General features: G+C 41.9%; 1 protein-coding gene across 5 annotated transcripts in view; it reads left to right on the top strand.

The window, feature by feature from the left end:
* CPVL (carboxypeptidase vitellogenic like) overlaps nt 1–19,193 on the top strand; it is a 137,037-nt gene that overhangs the window by 40,696 nt on the left and 77,148 nt on the right. For all 5 annotated transcript variants that reach the window (XM_074195561.1, XM_074195564.1, XM_074195565.1 and 2 more), the window contains 3 exons: nt 7,706–7,820; nt 9,150–9,208; nt 10,635–10,714. In XM_074195561.1, the coding sequence (XP_074051662.1) occupies nt 7,706–7,820; nt 9,150–9,208; nt 10,635–10,714 (254 nt within the window). The remainder of the gene's footprint in view (nt 1–7,705; nt 7,821–9,149; nt 9,209–10,634; nt 10,715–19,193) is intronic.

Below are 19,193 nucleotides of genomic sequence, written 5' to 3'. Positions count from 1 at the left end.
CAAAAAAAGGAATGAATGGGACTTTGGAATAGGAGAAAGGGTTGTTGGGTCACATGGGAGAAATGGAAGTAATTGTGTTGTCAGGGAAGATATAGAAGATGCAGGGGTCACAAGAATTATTTCAAATCCTGGTTGGTACTTAGTTAACTGTGCAATCCTGGACAAATAACAATGTCTCTGAGCCTCAGTTGCCCCATTTTTAAAAGGGAGATGAGTATTATCCCATGAGTATCTATCTAATAGGGTTGTCAGGAAGATCCAAGGTCATAAGGCATGGAAAATGCTTTGTAAGTTTAAGACATGGTTAGAGTCAGTTATGCTTATATGGTGACAGAGAGTTGGATCTTAGAAGCATGGCCAGTCCTGGGAGGCAAGGGAACTCAATGAATGAGAAGAGTTCTCTCTCCAGTCAGAGGACCTCTGTTCAAATCCCACCTCAGATGGGTCCATGTGTGGCCTTGGGCAATTCACTTCTCCCTAAGTCTTGATAGTTATTAATAGATGTCAGTTCCTCAGAGAATGAAAAATGAAGTTGAAGGAGATAAAGAAGGGAATGTGGATGTGAAAGAATCAGTTTTGTTGGATTTGTGAGCCATAATTCCTAGTCTTTTCCAAATTCCAATGACCTCCCCCTCCCACTCCATCTCCATCTTTCTTTTTTGGTTTTTGCAAGGCAATGGGGTTAAGTGACTTGCCCAAGGGCACACGGCTAGGTAGTTATTAAGTGTCTGAGGCCAGATTTGAACTCAGGTACTCCTGACTCCAAGGCCAGTGTTCTATCCACTGTGCCACCTAGCCTCCCCTCCATCTCCATCTTACAGAGAATGGGCAAACTCCGGTTCTTACTTCACCCACAAATGATCTTCCTTGATCAAAATCTGACATCTTTTTCTCTTTCTCTATCATCTCATCTCACCCATGCTTCATCCTTGCTAAGCCTATTCTTTGAGTTCATCATGACCTCCTGTCCCTTTACCCAGTGGGATTTTCTCACTTCATTTCCCCCATTCTGACTTGCTTCACTAATTAAACACAACACTATCTGCTTTTTCATCCTTTCCCCCCTTTCTTGCATTGCATGATTCCCCTCAGATATCAACCATGTAATCCATCCCCCTCAGGTTCTGGTGGGTCCAAGTCACATTGCCAAATAGTGATATACATTATAAATTCATGTTATTCAGTATCAGTCTGAGTCTCACTGTATCAAAATAGTCCTTTTATTCCTCTCTAAATAGATTTTCTATAATATAGAATATAGTATTCTATATTATATAATATAATATATGTTATATTATATAATTATATTATATTGACAGAGGTTAAGTGATTTACCCAGGGTCACACAGTAGTAAGTGGTTTAAAATGCTTGTCTTCCTGGCTTCAGACCCACTGCTCTTTCCACTGAGCCACCTAGCTACTTCCTTAGAGACTTAGTAGTGGATGTTAATGCTTTATCGACATATAAATGTAGTAGATGTTAATTACAGTCTCTGGAGCCAAAAAAGTAAATCCAATAGAATGGATATATATAATAATACTAATAATATAATATATTATATATTAATATAGAACATGTTATTTCAAACCTTCTCAAACCTCACACCTTGTCAACTGAGGGTCTCATCTCTTTACTGAAAAAAATTTGAGACAGGTCCATGTGAACTTTCTCGTATCCCCATCATTACATCCCCAAACCCCTTGAGATCATCTCCCCCTCCTCCCTTTCTGATAATGAGGTGATCCTCCTTGCCAGGAAAAGTCCTTTACATATGCTCTTGATTCCTTCCTCTCATACTCCCCACAGATCTCCTCAATTGGTACATCTTGCCAGTTTGACCATTCTGCTATATCTGATGCCTTCTCTTTCCTCACTCAGCTCTCTCCTCACCACTAAGTTATTGGCAGCAGCCTCCAATTCCTAGTTTCTTTGCCTCATGCCTCTCTACTCCTGCCAGGAAGTGATTTTCCTTAAGGGCAGATCTGATATTGTCCCTTCACTACCTCATTTACTCCAGTGTCTCCCTATTGAGTCTAGGAGAAAATAAAAATTTCTCCCAAATAAGTTTAACACCCTTGCCAGTACACTCCTTGGCTTGGGCCTTTCCACCCTTGCCAGTCTCAGTGCTTCTTCAGCCAGACTGGACTCCCAGCCCAGCATCCCCACTCTCCATGTCTTATCTACAGAGACTCAGATGTCCAGAGGGTTGAATAACAGGGGAGCAGAGTGAACATGTTTGTTCTCAAGGCCTTTCCTTTTGTGAATTGAGATGTGCTCTGTCTCAGTCTAGTGGTTCAGGCAGATCCACTCAGACACACATGTAAAACCAAAAGACACACTCACTGGTGGGCTCCACTGATTTTAGTCCAGATAGAGCATCTCACTGGAAAGCAGATTGAGACTCAGACAGAGAAATGTAAATAAGACCTTAATTAACATTTTAATGAGTCCTTCCAGCTTAGGGCTAAGTGGCATAGACATCTTGGAAGCTGAGGTTTGCTCTGTTTATGCTACATCTTCACCCAGTGTTCCTCATTTGGGTGGACCTATAGATGGACAGGTTAGAATCACTTTAAGAAGGCTGACCTAAATATTTTTGATTTTGGCCTACTTGCAGTATCAAAGTTCCCTTCTATTGGATTTACGTTTTTTGGCTCCAGAGACTGTCATTAACATCTACTGTATTTATATGTCGATAAAGCATTAATATCCACTACAAAGTCTATAAGGAAGTAAGCAGATGGCTCAGTGGAAAGAGCACTGGGTCTGAAGCCAGGAAGACAAGTGTTTAAAACCACTTACTACTGTGTGACCCTGGGTAAATCACTTAACCTCTGTCTTAATTCTGTAGAGGAAAAAATGGTGAACGCCAATATCTTTGCCAAGAAAACCTAATGGATAGTATAGTCCATGAGATCATAGTCAGACAGTTGAACAACAGCTAGTCCTATAGTTCAAAGAGAAGAGAGAAAGAAAAATGACCTATATGTACCATAATATTGACAGTAGCTCTTTATAGAATGGGAAAAACTGGAAACTAAGGAGGTACCTTCCTACTAAGGAAAGCTTGTAGAGTTTTTGGAGATGAGTAAGATGCAGAAAGGTTCCATGTTGTGAAGAAAATTTCAAATAATGTTTGGATCCTGAAGGTGGGAGACTGAAGGTAGTGGTGGGGTGACATAGACCTCCACTTTAGAACAATCACAACTCTTGTCTAGCCAGGATTCCCCTTAAACATGTTCCTTTTCTCTGTTAGAATGTAAGTTCCTCAAGGGTAGGAATGGTCTCATTTTGGTGTTTCCTCCAGCTCCCTGAGTAGGAGCTTAATAAAAATAAAAAACTTGTAATCCAAAAAAAAAAATGAAAAAAGAAAAGAAAAATCACTGATTGCTGAGATGAGAATGAATTGATGTTATTTGTGAGTTACCTGTTTACCATAGGCAATATTATAAATTCTGTTAAAGGTAAAGGAAGTTTTCTCCTTGGAGGCCCCTTATACTGGTGAATCAAAGTATAATGAGCCTAGAATATCTGATCAGATTGGCTAATCATTGCCTGGCACAGAAGGAGGGCATGGGGAGAATGATTTCTGGAACATTTGATAGAGGAGGAGGAAGGTGGGTATAGGGATGCAGGAACCCCTTGGATTTTATATGAAGAGGTTCAGCTTAAGTAGGAAGCACAGTGTGGGCAGGGCCCCTGGGAGATGCTGCCTTTAAGGAAGCTGGTTTATTTATGTTTTTTTTTCTTTTTTTTGTCCTGGAAAGAGAATGACTTCTTTTGGATTCCTTTAAAAATAGAAGGAAAGCCTATAAAACAGGGGGTTTCTAAAACAATTCATTTTCCATAGAAGATTAGAATAAGAGGATGAGGATGAGGATGAGGATGATGACTGTCCTTTGATCTAGAAGAAAATTATGACATCAGGGGAAATGATGCCATGACAAGCATATGAACTGGATTTGAGGGAGAGGGGGCTGAGCCACTAGCCTCACTTTCTCCTCTGGAGCCATCTGGGGCCAGTGGTCAGATAAGAATAAGAGGAAGTGGATACGTGAATAGGAAAGCTCTTTTTAAGCATCTACTATGTGCTGAGTTTGGGGAAATAGAAAGACAAAAATGACCCAGCTCTTTCACTCATGGATCTTATCTTCTAATGGGGCTAACTTAAGTAGAGGGAAGGGATAGCAGGGACTGGGAAGAATGGGAGATGAGTAGCACAATGTATTCTAGGTGATTCATGTTTTGTCCTTCATTCCTGGAGAAGACCATGACATCAGGAAGGTGGTGCCATGATAAGCAAGTGAATTAGATTTGATTGAGGGGTGGGGCTATTTGCTAAGACACCAGCCTAACTTTCTCCTCCAGAGCCATCAGGGTCCTGTGGCCAGAAAGGAATCAGATTGACTAGAGATAGCCTTGGATACTAGGCAGTCAGGGTGGAGTGACTTGCCTAAGGTCCCACAGCTACTGAGTATTAAGTGCCTGAGGTGGGATTTAAACTCCCATCCTCCTGACTTCAAGGCTCTATTGACTAACTAGAGAATGGAAGGGTATTGGTCCATTGATGCTCATTTGAAGTGTAGACTTGATTATGGTACTCAGACTGTAACCAAAGAAATAGAAAGGGACTGCAAATAAGGTCCAGAATTCCTAACTGAGTGCCTGAGTGTAGGTTCTGGAGATCCTTTTTGGAAGAAAAATGTTTAAATTAATAGCAAGAAGAAATCTAGTTAAACATAAGGAAGAACTTGCTGCCTGAATATACACCATAAGAGTCTTCTCCTAAGGAGGCCATGAAATCTCTCCTTTGGGTGGCTATTATTTAATTAAACCGTGTTAATTTTAGAAAGGCAGAAAGCTAAGTGTCTTGGTGGTTTGGGGGCCACCTTCCAACAATGGAGCCCTCTGGAGGAGTGTCCAGTTCATGAGGTGGCCACTAGAGGTCACCAAAAGAGCTCAGACGGTCTTCACTCCCACCCCAAGCTTAGCCTTGTCCTCCTGGCATCTCACCCCTGAGAGACTCTGCTTTGCAGAATCCCAGGCCTGCCTCAAACCTCCAGTTGTTTCCTGTTATTGCAAAAATCAGCATTTTGCATGAATTCCTAAAATGCCGTTTCCTTTTCTGCAGTTAGATCATTTCTGCTGCAGTGACCTCAGCTAGAAATTTCTGTAAAATACAGTCAGCAGTTGAGAGGGAGAGAGAACTTGGTGGTCATCCAATCCAGCCCTTCTCTCTTCAGATGGGGAACTAAGCCCAGTAAAGGTGACTTGTCCAAGGAAACTGGGTATAAGAGTAGACTCCCCTTTTACTGTGCTGATAAACACATCTCATTCCATCCTCCCAGCTTCACAGTTAGTATAAATAATAGCAATTTGATAAATCTCTTTGATGTAGTTTATCTGATTTTACAACTCTTTTTTTTAATGATTTTATAACTCTTTAAGTAATTTGGTTGAGGGACTGTAGTGCAGTGGAAGGAGGTCCACTTTGGAGGCAGAAGACCTTGGTTCAAATTCTGAATTCTACTCCCTGAGCCTCAGTTTCCTTCTCTGAGCCAGTAAGCCTCACAGGTCCCTCTCAACTTCAGATCTGTGATTGGAAATATATCATTGGACAAGCATCAATATTTAGTTTGTGTGCTGGTGTTACCATTATATAGAGGCCTTTATTCAGACGGTGCCTTAAACTTTATCCTCTTTCTGTTTTTGCTTAAAAAAGGAAGGGGGGAAGAAGGTCTTGTCCTCAGATTGGAATGCGGAAAATGTGTGGCCCCAAGAGTGACTGTGTAACTGCTTCTGAGGGACTCTATAAACATTACATCAAAAAAAAAAAAGAAAGAAAAAAGTCTCCAGGTTTCCTTATCTTGATGTAAATAACACTCAGATTATTTAAACAGAGCATGTAAAAATGCATTTTTCCCAGTTGACTTTCTGCTTCTCCTTGTGGCTTAGAGAGCTGTTACCTTAGAGGCTGTTGGGGCTGCATGGGAAGCACCCGTCTCCCATGGGTGGTGAAGGCTGCCTCACCTTCCCTTCAAGGACACACTTTGGAGGATGCAGGTCAGCTGAGGCTAGAAGCCCACAGGCTGAACCTTTCCTATTTAAATATCTCAAGAATTCTGCTCCCTATTTGGAAGTTACGTAATGAAGATGTGGGGTGTGTGGGGCACATGTTTTGGCTTTCTATTGTGCTCTTTGCAGTCAAGTGGCTTGGCAAAAGGGGACCAGGATCCATGTCATATTGTGCCAGGTCATGAGATGGAACAGCAAAGAGGAGAGGGTAAGCTTAGGGTGGGAAATGGAGATGGGACATCAGAGAGGGAGGGGGAAAGACAAACTTCAAAGCCTGCCCTATTGAATAGAGTCCAGGATTTGGAGACAGATAGGCCTAGATTCAAAAGTTCACTGAGATATTGTTATCTAAATGACCCTGGGCAAAGGACAGCTTTAGAGCTGGAAAGGACCTAAAGGACAGCTTTAGAGCTGGAAAGAACCTTCCTTAGGGACCTCATATTACAGGGAGGGAAACTGAGATCAAGAGAGGTTGGATGATTTCACAAAGAATTCTTAGATCTAGGACAGCAAGGAACCTCAGAGGCCATTATAGTTTCATTTTCTAGAAAAGGACCAGAGACAGGTCCAAGCTTACATTGGTAGTCAGTGGCAAAGGTGGAATTTGGACTCCAGTAGTAAGGACAAGCTCATCAGTTGGCTGCAGGGTCTCCAGAACATTACATGAATGGATAAATGGAGGAATGAAGCACAAGTATGATAGATGAGTTCATCCTTAAAGGATCCATGAATCTTTTAATACAGATTCTCCTCCCAACACCGGACCACGGTTCCTCTTCCCCTTAAAGGGTCATCACAGAGAATTGCTTTGGCCAAAGTCATTCCTCCTCTTTTGGGGGATGGGCCCCTCGGCCTAGTTAGCTAGGCTGGTCTTCAGACAAAGTCTGTGCCAGGTTGATCTTCAGAGTTTAGATTTGTATCTGTAAGGACCTTTAGCTAGCTATACTCCCTCATTTTACAAATGAGGGAATTCAGGTTCAGGGAAATGAAGTAACTTTGCCCCTGAGCTCATAGATACTATTAACAGAAACAAGATTTGAATCTAACTCTGGGCACTAAGTTTGGAGTTGGGAGGAGCTGAGTTCAAATCCTGCCTCAGACACTTGCTAGCTGTGTGACTCTGGCAAGTCACTTCGCTCTGCTTCAGTTTCCTCATCTGTCAAATGAGCTGGAGAAGGAAGTGGAAAATCATTCCAGTATCTCTAACAGGAAAACCCCAAATGGGATCATGAAAAGTTGGACAGAACTAAAATGATGGAACAACTACCACATCTGGCTTGAGAGCCAGTTCTCTGCCCACTATCCATACTTTGATTCCACTGGAGTGACCTTTGTGAACTCAGGCATCACATTTATATCGTGCTTAGTAGTATAGATGTTAGCAAAAGACCTATAGATAATACATAGGCTGTGTGATATATACTTAATTCATTGGACCTACTGTCTTACTGTTAGCAGAGATAAAGCTTCATCATCTTCCATCATGAGGATGGTTTGATAAAATGAGGTTTAGCTTAGGAGATGGAATTTTTGGTTCCTTTTGACTCAAAATTATCTGATTGTTTTATCCATTTTATTTATTTTTTATGGTTCATGTGATCATCTGTCTTTGACTCTTTCTTGCTACAGGAAAATCCCAATGATGCTCCTGTGGTTCTCTGGCTCCAGGGAGGTCCCGGAGGGTCCTCCATGTTTGGACTCTTTGTTGAGCATGGGCCTTATGTTGTGAACAAGAACCTTACAGGTGAGCACTGTTCCTCCTCTGCCTTCTGTGACTCCAGGGATAGATTAGTAGGAACACAGAGCATCTAGAAATAGTTTAGCATTTCATGGTTCTAAAAACAGAGTACTCCACCAATGGCTCACTCCAAATGGAGAGTTTCTGCCTTTTAAGCTTTCTTCTTTGTTTGCTTTTGTAAAATACTCAAGGGGGCAATTATGTTTCTTGTAGTTGTGGAAAGGCAGAAAATTCTGTAGTGGCCCAGAACATCCATTGGGTCATGGAAGAATAAGAACTTTTGCGCAACAAAAAACAATGCATTCAGAATTGAAAGGGGAGAATGAGGCTGGGAGGGTGTCTTTGCGTTGCAATAAACCTGACTGATAAAAAATCTGACCTTTAAAGTCTGAAGAATTGGCACAAATTTAAGGGAATGAGATTGATTTCCAAAATATAAGTAAGATATGATAAATCAGTTTTAAAAAGAAAAGAAAAATTCAATAGTCCTATGAAAGAAGTGGCCAAGCACTCTATAGTCAGAGAAAGGTAAATTAAAACAATTCCAAGATATTGTTCTATATTCATTAAGTTAGGGGCAGTAAAGTGAGGTAGTGCACAGCACAGTGAGTCTAGAGTCAGTAAGACCTGAGTTCAAATTACACCTCAGACACTTACTAACTGAGTGACTCCAGGCAAGTCATTGAACCTCTATTTGTCTTGGTTTTCCTCCTGTGTAAAATGGGGGTGAGCAGCTAAGTGTTACAATTGATAAAATACTGGCCTAGATGAGATGACACTCTATCCATCATCTCACCTAGCTGCCCCTGTGAAGATAAGTTATATAACTAATTAAATTACTGCATCAAAATTCAGGGGGAAATACTCAGAAAAGACATTTAGAAAAGGAAAGGGAAATAACAGAATAATATTGTCACTACTTTGTTAAAATTAATTTGTACATTTAAAAAGTATGCTGACTATTGGAAGATTATGATTTATTTCATAGATCATTTAAGTGAATACTTGGGTTTGTTGATGTTCCAATAAGACAGATTCTTCTTCATGAAGTATTTCTCATGAGCCAGGCTCTTTTTCATGTTTTCCAGCTTCAGCATGAATTTTAAAAGCCACTGTCCTGGGGAGAAGAAGGTGGGGGAGACACAATAAGATTTGGGAAGGAGTGATCCTTTCCAATGACTCAAGTGTGCGAGAGTTGAGCCATCCTGTGCCTCAGACCCACAGATATAGCCAGTTGGTCTCTCCTTACAGTGTCATCTTCACAGCACATTGTAGAATTTCTGTAGGTCTGTTTGCTTATATGAGAGTTTGAGACATTATTTTTGTTTTTAATAGTTCGAGCACGAGATTTTCCTTGGACTGCAAAATTCTCCATGCTGTACATCGACAACCCAGTGAGTAGTCAGCCCTTAGAACAAAAGTATTACATTCCCTAGGCTTTTTCTTTCCTTCAAACTCTTTTATTCATACATTTATTTACAAATTCTTTTTATTTATAAATTCATTTTTTCCTGGGATAATTGTCCCCAATTCCCTCTTTCATTTCTCTATTCTTGGGTGTCTATATGTTGAGCACTCCCTGTGTGGGAAGTGCAATCACTGATGCAGACCATCTTTGGTCACTTCCCTTCTTCCCACTTCCATTCATTACAGCTTGGATGTATCAGAGGGAGTGTTTGAGCTGCTGTTTCCTAGTCTACATTGTGGTCTCTCTTCTTGATTTATGTAAAATGTCTGTTCACTGAATTTTCTCATCGAGGAGAGAGGCTTGCTCATTTCCAATAAGCTTCCTCCTTTTGGGCTCTCCAAATCAAATCAACCAAATATCACTTAGTAAGCCTTACCTACTGGTGCGACTGAGGCTGCTGATTCAAAAGCAAAAGGACAACAATTCTTTCCTGCAGGAAACCAAAGGTCATAAAAAGGGTAAAATAGTAAAATAAAAAAAATACAAGCAGGGTAAGAGTGAAGAGAAGATGAATAGTGGTCTAGACTAATGGTTGAGATTATGAATTTGGGGTCTGAGCCCAACCCTGCCCCCAGGAGCTGGGTGGCCAAGGATGAGACTTCAGATGCTCTCTGTTACATGAGAACAACAATCCTTGTGAGGGATAGTAGGATTGTAGAGTAGGTAGTGAGATGGCCGGGAAGTCAGGGAGCTAACACCTTCCCCTGATGCACAACGGCTGTGGGACCCTGGACACGTCCCTCAGTACCCCAGGTACCAATCCAAGGCTGCAGGCAGAGAAGGGCATCTGTAAGGGCACAAGTCTGATTGGAAGCTCCCTGCACAGAGGAAATCACAGGACCCAGGACCAAAATAATGTTTTCAGCCTCTCCTTTTTGGTCTTGTTTTGTTTATTGAATGATATAGATCAATAAAGTCTATATGTCATAAAATGCCATACACATTTTCTCTCCCTTCTCTCCTCCATCATCCTCTTTTTCCACTTCCTCCTCTTCCTCTTCCTTTTCCTCTTCTTCCTCCATCTTCCATTATTGCCCTTCTCCACCTTTTCCTCAGTCTTCCTCCTCTACCATTCTCCTCTCCCTCCTCCTCCTCTGTCCTCCTTCTCTGCTCCCTCTTCCATCTTCCCCTCCTCTTCCTCCTCCTCCTCCTTTCACACCTCCTCTTCTTCTTCCTCCTTTCCATCATCCACCCCACCCATCCTCCTTCTTCTCCTCCCTCCCCTCCCCCATCATGCTGGTACTCAAAGTCTTTGGAATTGGGCTCTTCTGGCGTTTTTCAGAGTGAACCCAGTGCTGCAGTGTCTGGGACTGGCTGTTTCTCAGAATTTTTGCTTCTTCTTTTCCCTCTAGACTGGCACTGGCTTCAGCTTTACTGATGATCCCAGAGGATTTGCAACCAATGAAGATGATGTAGGAAGAGACTTGTACAGGTAAAATGCCCTTTGCCCTTGGCCTTCCCTTTCCCTGCTTTCCAATAGTTCATTGTGATGAGCAATGTTAAGTTCTTACTATGTGCCAGACCCTCTGTTAGGTGGAAACAACTCCTGCCCTCAAGGTGTTTCTATTCTACTGGGGGTAGGAAACAAAATGCCCAGAAAAAATGAAGCACAAGATCTCTCTCTCTCTCTCTCTCTCTCTATCTATCATCTATCTATATGTGTGTCTGCTTATATAGAAATCACATATTATATTCTAAATGTTCTATATATCTTCACACATATGTTTATGGATATCTATATATCTCTATATCCACATGTACAAACATATGTATGCGTTTGTACACATATAAACATATATGATTTCCAAGAGGAAGAAAAGGTTTAATATGAAGAGCAGTTCAATAATAGATTAGTCAATGAAGCATGATGCCAGACATCTGGTTAAGTATTTGGAATACAATAATTACCTAGCTGTGTGTGACCTTGGGCAAGTCACTTAACCCCATTGTCTTAAATAAATAAAAATTTTTAAATGTTAAAAGTTTGAGATACAAGGAAGAATTGCCCTCAAGAGGTTGACATTCTAAAAAAGGAAATGACAAGCACATAGATAAATGTGGACATATCACCTTCATGGAAGACCCAGAGTCACTTCAGAAGGTGCAGCATCTGGGAGGGGGGGAACTACCCTATGAAAAGCCTCCTGTTGAAGGGGATGCTGGAGTCTGGAAGGAAGCCAGGAATTTCAAATAGAATTCGGCATCCCTGGGGGCCCAGGGCAGAGGTAGGAAGAGAGGGGGATGGAAAAAGTGGAGAGCAAGGCAGCAGAGAGTGGTCTCCAGGGAACTGACCCAGTTAAGATGGGCTTCCAGATTGTCACATCCTTCATGGTAGCTGTGACAGTTCCCCCAAACTGAAGTTGACTGATGCCTCTGTAGCAACATCTGGAGATGTTCTTGCTAGATGACAGAGAGGTAGGCCAGTCTCCATCTGAAAGTATACTGACACAAAGAATTCCAAAAATCTATCCATGGTTCCCTTTTCTGTATTTTTCTTTCATCATATTACAATTTGTTCTGGGGGGAAAAAGGCACCTATGATTGATGAACCTTTTGGATGATAGAGTAACAAGAGGAAATGAAATCTTAAACCTTCACTTGAGCCTGGGGGACATCTCCTAAGAAGCTGTAGGGAGCATGGCAGAACGTGTTAAAAAGTGATCCCTTTCAAGGCTTTCAGCCAGATGCTCAGGAGGTTGCCAGAGGGATAGAGGAAGGTCTGACCAGAGACATGCAGGCAGGTCTGACCAGGGGGATGGAGGCAGGTCTGACCAGAGGGATGGAGGAAGTTCTGACCAGAGACATGCAAGCAGGTCTGACCAGAGGGATGGAGGAAGGTCTCACTCGTCTGGGAGCCTTGAGGTGTCTTCTGGGCTCAGCTACTGCCCATCCTCCTCTATGGCCTCTGGGACCCCTCCTTTGGGCAGAGTCAGCTCCACTTCAGATGAGAGAAGCTTAGATTAGTTGTAACCCCATGGTCCTCAGCTTCTGTTTTTATTCATCTCCACCATTGGCTGGTACAGCACAGCATTCTGGGCTTTTCTTTCTCTCTTTTTCTAGACTGCAACCTTCAGTCACTACTTTCCTTCTTGTCTTAGCTGATCATCAGAGAATTCTCAGACCAGCCTTTCAGATTATTAGTATGGCTTGTCTGTCTTCTCAATAGGACATAAACCCCTCAAGACTAGAATTCTCTTCTGTCTTCATATCTCCAATATCATGTACTCTAGAGGCCCCATCGAATACTAATTCATTAAGAAGTAAAAAGTTTGTTCTGTAGAAAAAGTGAGTTGAGAAAAAAGGATTGTTATATTTGGAAAGCATTTTAAATAGATTATCTCACCAACCCTGAGAGATAAAGTATTCCACATATTCTCATTTTACAGATGAGAAAACTGAGGCTCAGTGAAGTTAAGTGACTTGCCACTGGTCACAGAGCTAGCAAATATCAGAGGCAAGATTTAAACTTGCCTTTCTAGTTAATAGCTGGCATTTGTTTAGCATTAGATATGCATATATACATTAATATCATATTATATGTTAATATATTTTATTATCGATGATATAATATATATATGAATTTTGCAAAGCCCTTTACAAATGTTATCTCATTTTATAATCACAACAACACATTACCCTCCATTTTTACAGATGAAGAAACAGAGGTAGGCAGAAATTAAGTGACTTACCAGGGTCACCCAGCTAGCCAGTATCTGAGGCAGGATTCAAACTCAGATCTTCCTGACTCCAGGTCCAGTCTTCTATCCCCTACACCCCTACCTAAGTCTTTTCACTTAGGTAAGTCATGCTGTCTATAAGAGACAGAGACTGGCTTTGTGATTTCACTGGTCTAGTGAACTTCCATGTGAGGAAATTCTGTCCACCAATGGGGGAAATACCTTCTCAATAAGTTTATTGTTGTTTGTCGTCCATTCTCAAAAAGGACCACAACATCAGGGATGTGATGCCATGGCATGCAAGTGACTTGGATCTGAGTGTGCCAAATCACCAGCTAGGGGAGCCTGGAACACCAGGTCTTTGCTCAGGGTCACACAGCCCTCCCTGGTTTGGGGGCTAGCTCTCTCTGTTCACTGCACCAAATCACTCCTTTCTCAAAATAGTTCATCTTTTTAAAAGTCTCACTTTCATTGACAGCTTATGTTTTTATATTTCATTCCTTTCTGGAGCTGTCTCCCCTTTCCCTTATCCATCAAATGATCCCTTGTAATAAGAGAGGAAAAGAGAAAAAAAGGAGAAATAAAAGCAGTTCAAGAAAATGAACAGACACATTTTCCATGTCTGACATATCATACCCATAATTCCCCCGTCTCTATAAAATAGAAGGATACTGGATCCATTTTCTCCATTCTTCTCCAAGGCCAATCTCAGTCAGTGTAACTATGCAACATTAAACTTTGGGTTTTTTGCTATGTTTTTGTGGTGGTCAGAATGGTGAATCTTCTCATGGTTCTATTGACTTGATTCTGCATCATCAAAACATTTACAGTCAGCTTGTGTGCTCCCCTCTCACATTTACAGTGCATCTTCCTAGCATCTTCTTATTCAGGAAGCTCACATAGATCCCTTGTGGATATCTGGAAGGACCTTGGAGACCATTTGGGCCAGCCTTTTTGTTTTACCGATAAGGACGTTTAAAGCCCAGACAGGTTAAGTAATTTATCCAAGGCCACACAGGTAGTCAGAGGTAGCATTAGAATTTGAACTCAGTCCTCTGACTTCAGATCTGGCATTCTTTTTAGCCCAGAAATTACACTTAAAGAGAAAGACGGGAATTTATTCAGAATATTTGTTGGAAAATTCAATATTAATGTCCAAAAATTTGCTTTGCTTTGTGTGAGGCAGATCCCAAAGCTGCCAGTGGCCCTGAGCAGAATGGTAGGTTCCTAGATTGGCAGAGCTGGTGGGATCAGCCCAAAAAGAGGGGGCTGGGGCTTTTCTTTGCCTTTGGCCGAGCTCGAACTTGGGCCTTCTTCTCCTCCGCCCCAGAGGATAGGCCTCCATCAGAAGCTTCTGCCATCTTCTTTTCTGGCTATTCAAGGCAGGTGGCCCTGGTTCCCTGGTTAGAAAAGACAAAAGACCTTGGCTCCCCTTTTCCCAGCTTCTATGTGTGAGCCAGTAACCAATCTCAGCTTGCTCAGGGAGGAAGTGTAACCGCTGATCCTAGTCCTATTCTGGGTGACTCTCAAAGTGAGGTTCTTAACGGACATCCCTTCCTTCCTGGAGAGTGTCTAGAATCCCCGTCCTCTACTTTCACCCTGGGGAGGTCAGGGAAGCAGAGAGACCATGTCCTTGCCAAGGGGTCCATCTGTCCTTCTCTGTTCCCTTTGCCAGCTCTGTCTTCCCTGGGCAGAAATAAAGGACCTGCCCTCCCAGGTGTACAGCCTCCCGCAGGGCATCCTCTGCACACAGGTGAGGAGGTGACTGTGTGCTCTGCCATCTCATGCAGCATGCAGACGACTCTTTGATGCCCTCAATTGAGACCCATCTTCATTGGCCAGCAAACACAGGGAGAGTTAGATGAAGGAAATCAATTCATCCCCTGCAAGTTAGAGCCCTGAAAGCCCATCACTGTCTTGCTCTCTTCCTCTCCCACCCCTTTTCTAAAATCGCAGCTGACCCTCACTGGGGATATTTACTGCCGCCATGTGGTCCCTCTCTTCTCGCGTGGCATGGAAAGAAACTGAAGTTCAAAGCCTCCATTGTTTATGGCTGTTTTCAGTTCCTTTCCCTTCAGGCTCCTAGCACAGGAAGACCGCTAATCAAAGGGGGGTGCAGAAAACCAATTTCAGCTGGCTGCTTTATAGCTTTCATATTGTGTGTGTATATGTGTGTGTGTGAGATTGAGCATGTGTGCAAATGTAGAAGTTTGTCAGGGAATGAGTGTGTGAATTTGTGTATGTGAGCAAGTGTGAAAATGTGTGAATGTGAAGAAATGTGAGGATGTGTGTGGTATGTGTGAACATGCATGCATGTGTGAGTGTGTAGATGTGATTTCATGTGAATGGGTATTAAAATTCATGTGAACAGACATGTATGTGAACAAATGTGAGAACGTATGAGGATGTGTGTGATACGTGTGAACATGCATGCGTGTGTGAGTGTGTAGATGTGAATGCATGTGAATGTATGTGAATGTTTTCATGTGAATGAGTGTGAAAATTTATGTGAATAACTATGTATATGAGGGTGTATAAGTGTGTATATGTGATTGTGTGTAACTGTGTATGTGAATGAATGTGAACATGTGTGACTATGTGTGTATATATGTTTGTGAATGAATGTGAAAATGTCTATGAAGTATAAATGAAGGTAAAATGTATGAGAACAAGTAGGTATGTGAGGGTGTATATGTGAACAAATATGAGACTATGTGTGATGTGTAAATATGCATGTGTGTTTCTATATATGTGTGAATGTGGATATGTGGATGATTGCAGAAATGTGTGTAAAGTGTGAATGAGTGTGAAAATATATGTGAGGGGTGGCTAGGTGGTGTAGTGGATAAAGCACCAGCCCTGGAGTCAGGAGTACTTGGGTTCAAATCCGGTCTCAGACACTTAATAATCACCTAGCTGTGTGGCCTTGGGCAAGCCACTTAACCCCATTTGCCTTGCAAAATCTTAAAAATATGCATATATATATATATATGTATATATATATACATATATATATATGAACAAGCAAGTACATGAGGGTGTGAATAACTGTGAGGATGTGTGTAGAGTGTGTGAATCTGTATGTGCGTGAGTGTAAATAGGAATGTATTTGGATATGTGAATGAGTAGGAAAATGCATGTGAACAAGTTGGGCTGTGAGAGTTGTGAATGTCTGTATCTGTGTGATGTGGGAGTGTTGGGTGATGTGTGTGTGTGTGTGTGTGTGTGTGTGTGAGCCCGTGTAGGTGTGGGAGGGGGGAGTGTGAGTTGAGTGTGTGATTGTGTCCTCCTCTTTTCTCCACCCATCCAGATGAGTGTTGGCGGCAGGATGATAGAGCCGAACCTCACCAGTTGCTTGGCAGGAAGGTCTGAGAGTTGAGGCGCCCCCCCCCCCCAACTCCCTTTCACATTTTCTCCTCCTTTGGGAGTCAGCTTTCTCTGCTGGTAAAGTTCATTTTCTTGAACTCTCATAGTGCATGAATGTTCTCATGCCCCAGAGAAGAGGAGAGTGCACCACCCTCCTTTGTTTGGGGATATGGGGGACTCTGGGTGTGGATCAATGTATACACAGTTAGTCGATGTCTTGATTTGTGTTTCTGTATTAATTTCTTTTTCCTCATTCTTTTTGAATTCTTTGTTATGGGGATAATTCCCTGAACAGGAGAGGGAGAAAGAAATATATTCAGAAAGAAACATGCTGTAAAAAGATAATCAATAGAAATTTGGAAACTTCTCTGGTGGCTATGATGGGGAAGGCAATCACCCCAGAAACAGAGCCATTGGGATCTGAACATAGACTGAAGTACACTTTTCTCTCTCACTATTCTTGAGGTTTCTCATCTTTTTGGGAGGGAGGGGGATTTATGATTACTCTCGCATAAGATTATTGTAATAATATTAAATAAACAAACAAACAAATAAATATATAAAAACAAAAAATAAATAATGCATGGATATACCATTTCAAATTTAAACCAATAAGCATTTGTGTTAGGTGATATGCTGGTTACTAGGGAGTCAGAGATAGCCAAGAGATAGTCCTTACCCATCTTCAGGGCAGGCAGAGGGGATGGAGAGGCATCCTTCAAGCAGGGCCTTGGGTTCAAGTCCTGTCTCTGTCACACTCCAGCAGTGGCAGCCTTCAAGATCACCAGTTGCCAGCCTGAATTTGGGAGGAGGGGGTATAGATTCCACATACCAGTGAAATCATCCTTTTCTCTATTGCTTTTTCCTCATTAGCAAAATGAAATCACCTGCTTTTGTTGGATTTTGCCTGATGGTGGTGGAGGGGAATAATGACTGAAAGGATCATGGGAATTCCCTTAGCTTTCCAAGGGTTTCAGGGAGAGGTAATCTTGGTGATAGCAAATTAGCTCCCTTCTAAGTGCCACAGAGGACCAAGGTGTTTTGGATTAGACCTAACTAGGGAACAATCCCCTGATAATTTAGGATGGATTTTGGAACAAATTGAAACAACCATTGGTCATTCAACAGATAAAAGGTTTACTGTAAAGGAAATTTATTATAGATTTTAATAGTATTTTCCCCAATTATATGTAAGACAATTGTTATCATTCATTTTTACAAAATTTTCTGTTCCAAATTTTTCTCCCACCCTCCTTCCCTAGTAATTTATCATATTATACTGAATTTACTAATAAAATGGTTTATTAAGCAATAGCAATATCCAACAAGAATAGGCATTGATGATAAAAAGAATTGATTCAGCCAAGCAGAGCACCCTCATCTGAATTGCCCATGAGGGTCCAGAGCTCCTTGTGCCTGCTTTGGTGAGCAGCCTAAGCCTTTAGCCACCAGAGCCAGCCAGGCCTGGTCTCAATATCTCTCTTTTTTTTAAAAAAAAATATTTATTTAAGGCAATGGGGTTAAGTGACTTGCCTAAGGTCACACAGCTAGATAATTAGTCTGAGGCTGGATTTGAACTCAGGTCCTCTTTACTCCAGGGCTGATACTCTATCCACTGTGCCACCTAGCTGCCCTCAATATCTCCTAAGGAAAGACTAGTCTACCTTGCATGGAAACAGGAGTTAGTTTGTATTCCTTTTACAAAAAGGATTGATTGGCACTGGGCAACAACCCAGGATAGAGCCAGGATTTGGGAGAGGGGTCATGCTAACCTGGCTCTGTTCTTCTCACACACTCAGCTCAGGAAACCCGAGTGTCCAAAGGTCAGGGGACAGGTGCTTTCCAGTGTTCTCAGATGATTCCAAGTGGCATCTCTTTGGTAATTTGAGACCCATTGCTTCAAAATATCATTAATCATTGTTATGCAGACCATCACAAAGTGTCCTGCCCTATGTCCTGCCACTGGACCCAGATGGCTCCAGAAGAGAATCTTTGCACTCTGAGCTCTTTGCACAGCTTTGCCTCATTTAAATCCAATTCACTTGCAAGTCAAGATAGCACCCTGCTGACATCATTGTCATCTTCAATAAAGCAAGGGCAAACAATATAAAGGTTGTAGTTTGGAATAAATGAGATTGAGCCTTGGAGTGGTGTTTTCTCAGTGCGGCATCTTCTGTGATTTTGAGCTGGGTGGGACCTTGAAGTTAAAGATAAGACGGAAAACCCAAAGAAGGGTAACAATTACCCCCACAGAATGAGGTCTTCTGACTTCCTATATTTACTTGACACCAGAAGAACAAAATCTCTTATTCAAAGCCACTCCGTTTGGTGGGACCTTCATAGCGCAGACTTTTCTGCCCTCACCTTCAAGGACCCAAGGTTGGGTGAGACCAAGATGGAATATAATGGGCCTTGGTGAGTGGAGGGAGGAAACCATTTTGTAATAGTTTAGAAAATCAGATTCCAAATTAAGAATCTCAGGAGTTCCTAATGTCATGTACTTGAGATACAAAGAACATTGGATGTGTAATAAGAGAAACTGGTTAAAATTCCAAGTCAGTAGAGGGAGTTCTTCATCTGGAGTCAGAAAGGCCTGGATTCAAATCCCAGCTCTGCCACCTACCTGTTCGGTCTCGGTCAAATTATTTCACTTACCCTGAGCCTTAGTTTCCTCCTTTGTAAAATTAGGGGGGTGTGGATTAGGTGGCCTCTGATTTTCCTCCTAGTCCTTTCTATGATTCTTCCCTAAGTCTGATCATATTAATTCAACAGAACATAGGCAGCTTGGCAGTGGTTTCTTTTGGGTTGTTTCATTTTTCCATTCTCCATGCCCTTGACCTCATAAAATCCTTTATATGCGTTTTCCAA

The sequence above is a fragment of the Macrotis lagotis genome, chromosome 7 (assembly GCF_037893015.1).
Source record: "Macrotis lagotis isolate mMagLag1 chromosome 7, bilby.v1.9.chrom.fasta, whole genome shotgun sequence".
Taxonomy (NCBI): domain Eukaryota; kingdom Metazoa; phylum Chordata; class Mammalia; order Peramelemorphia; family Peramelidae; genus Macrotis; species Macrotis lagotis.
The sequence above is the reverse complement of the archived record's forward strand: the minus strand, read 5'-3'. Positions and strand labels throughout refer to the sequence as shown.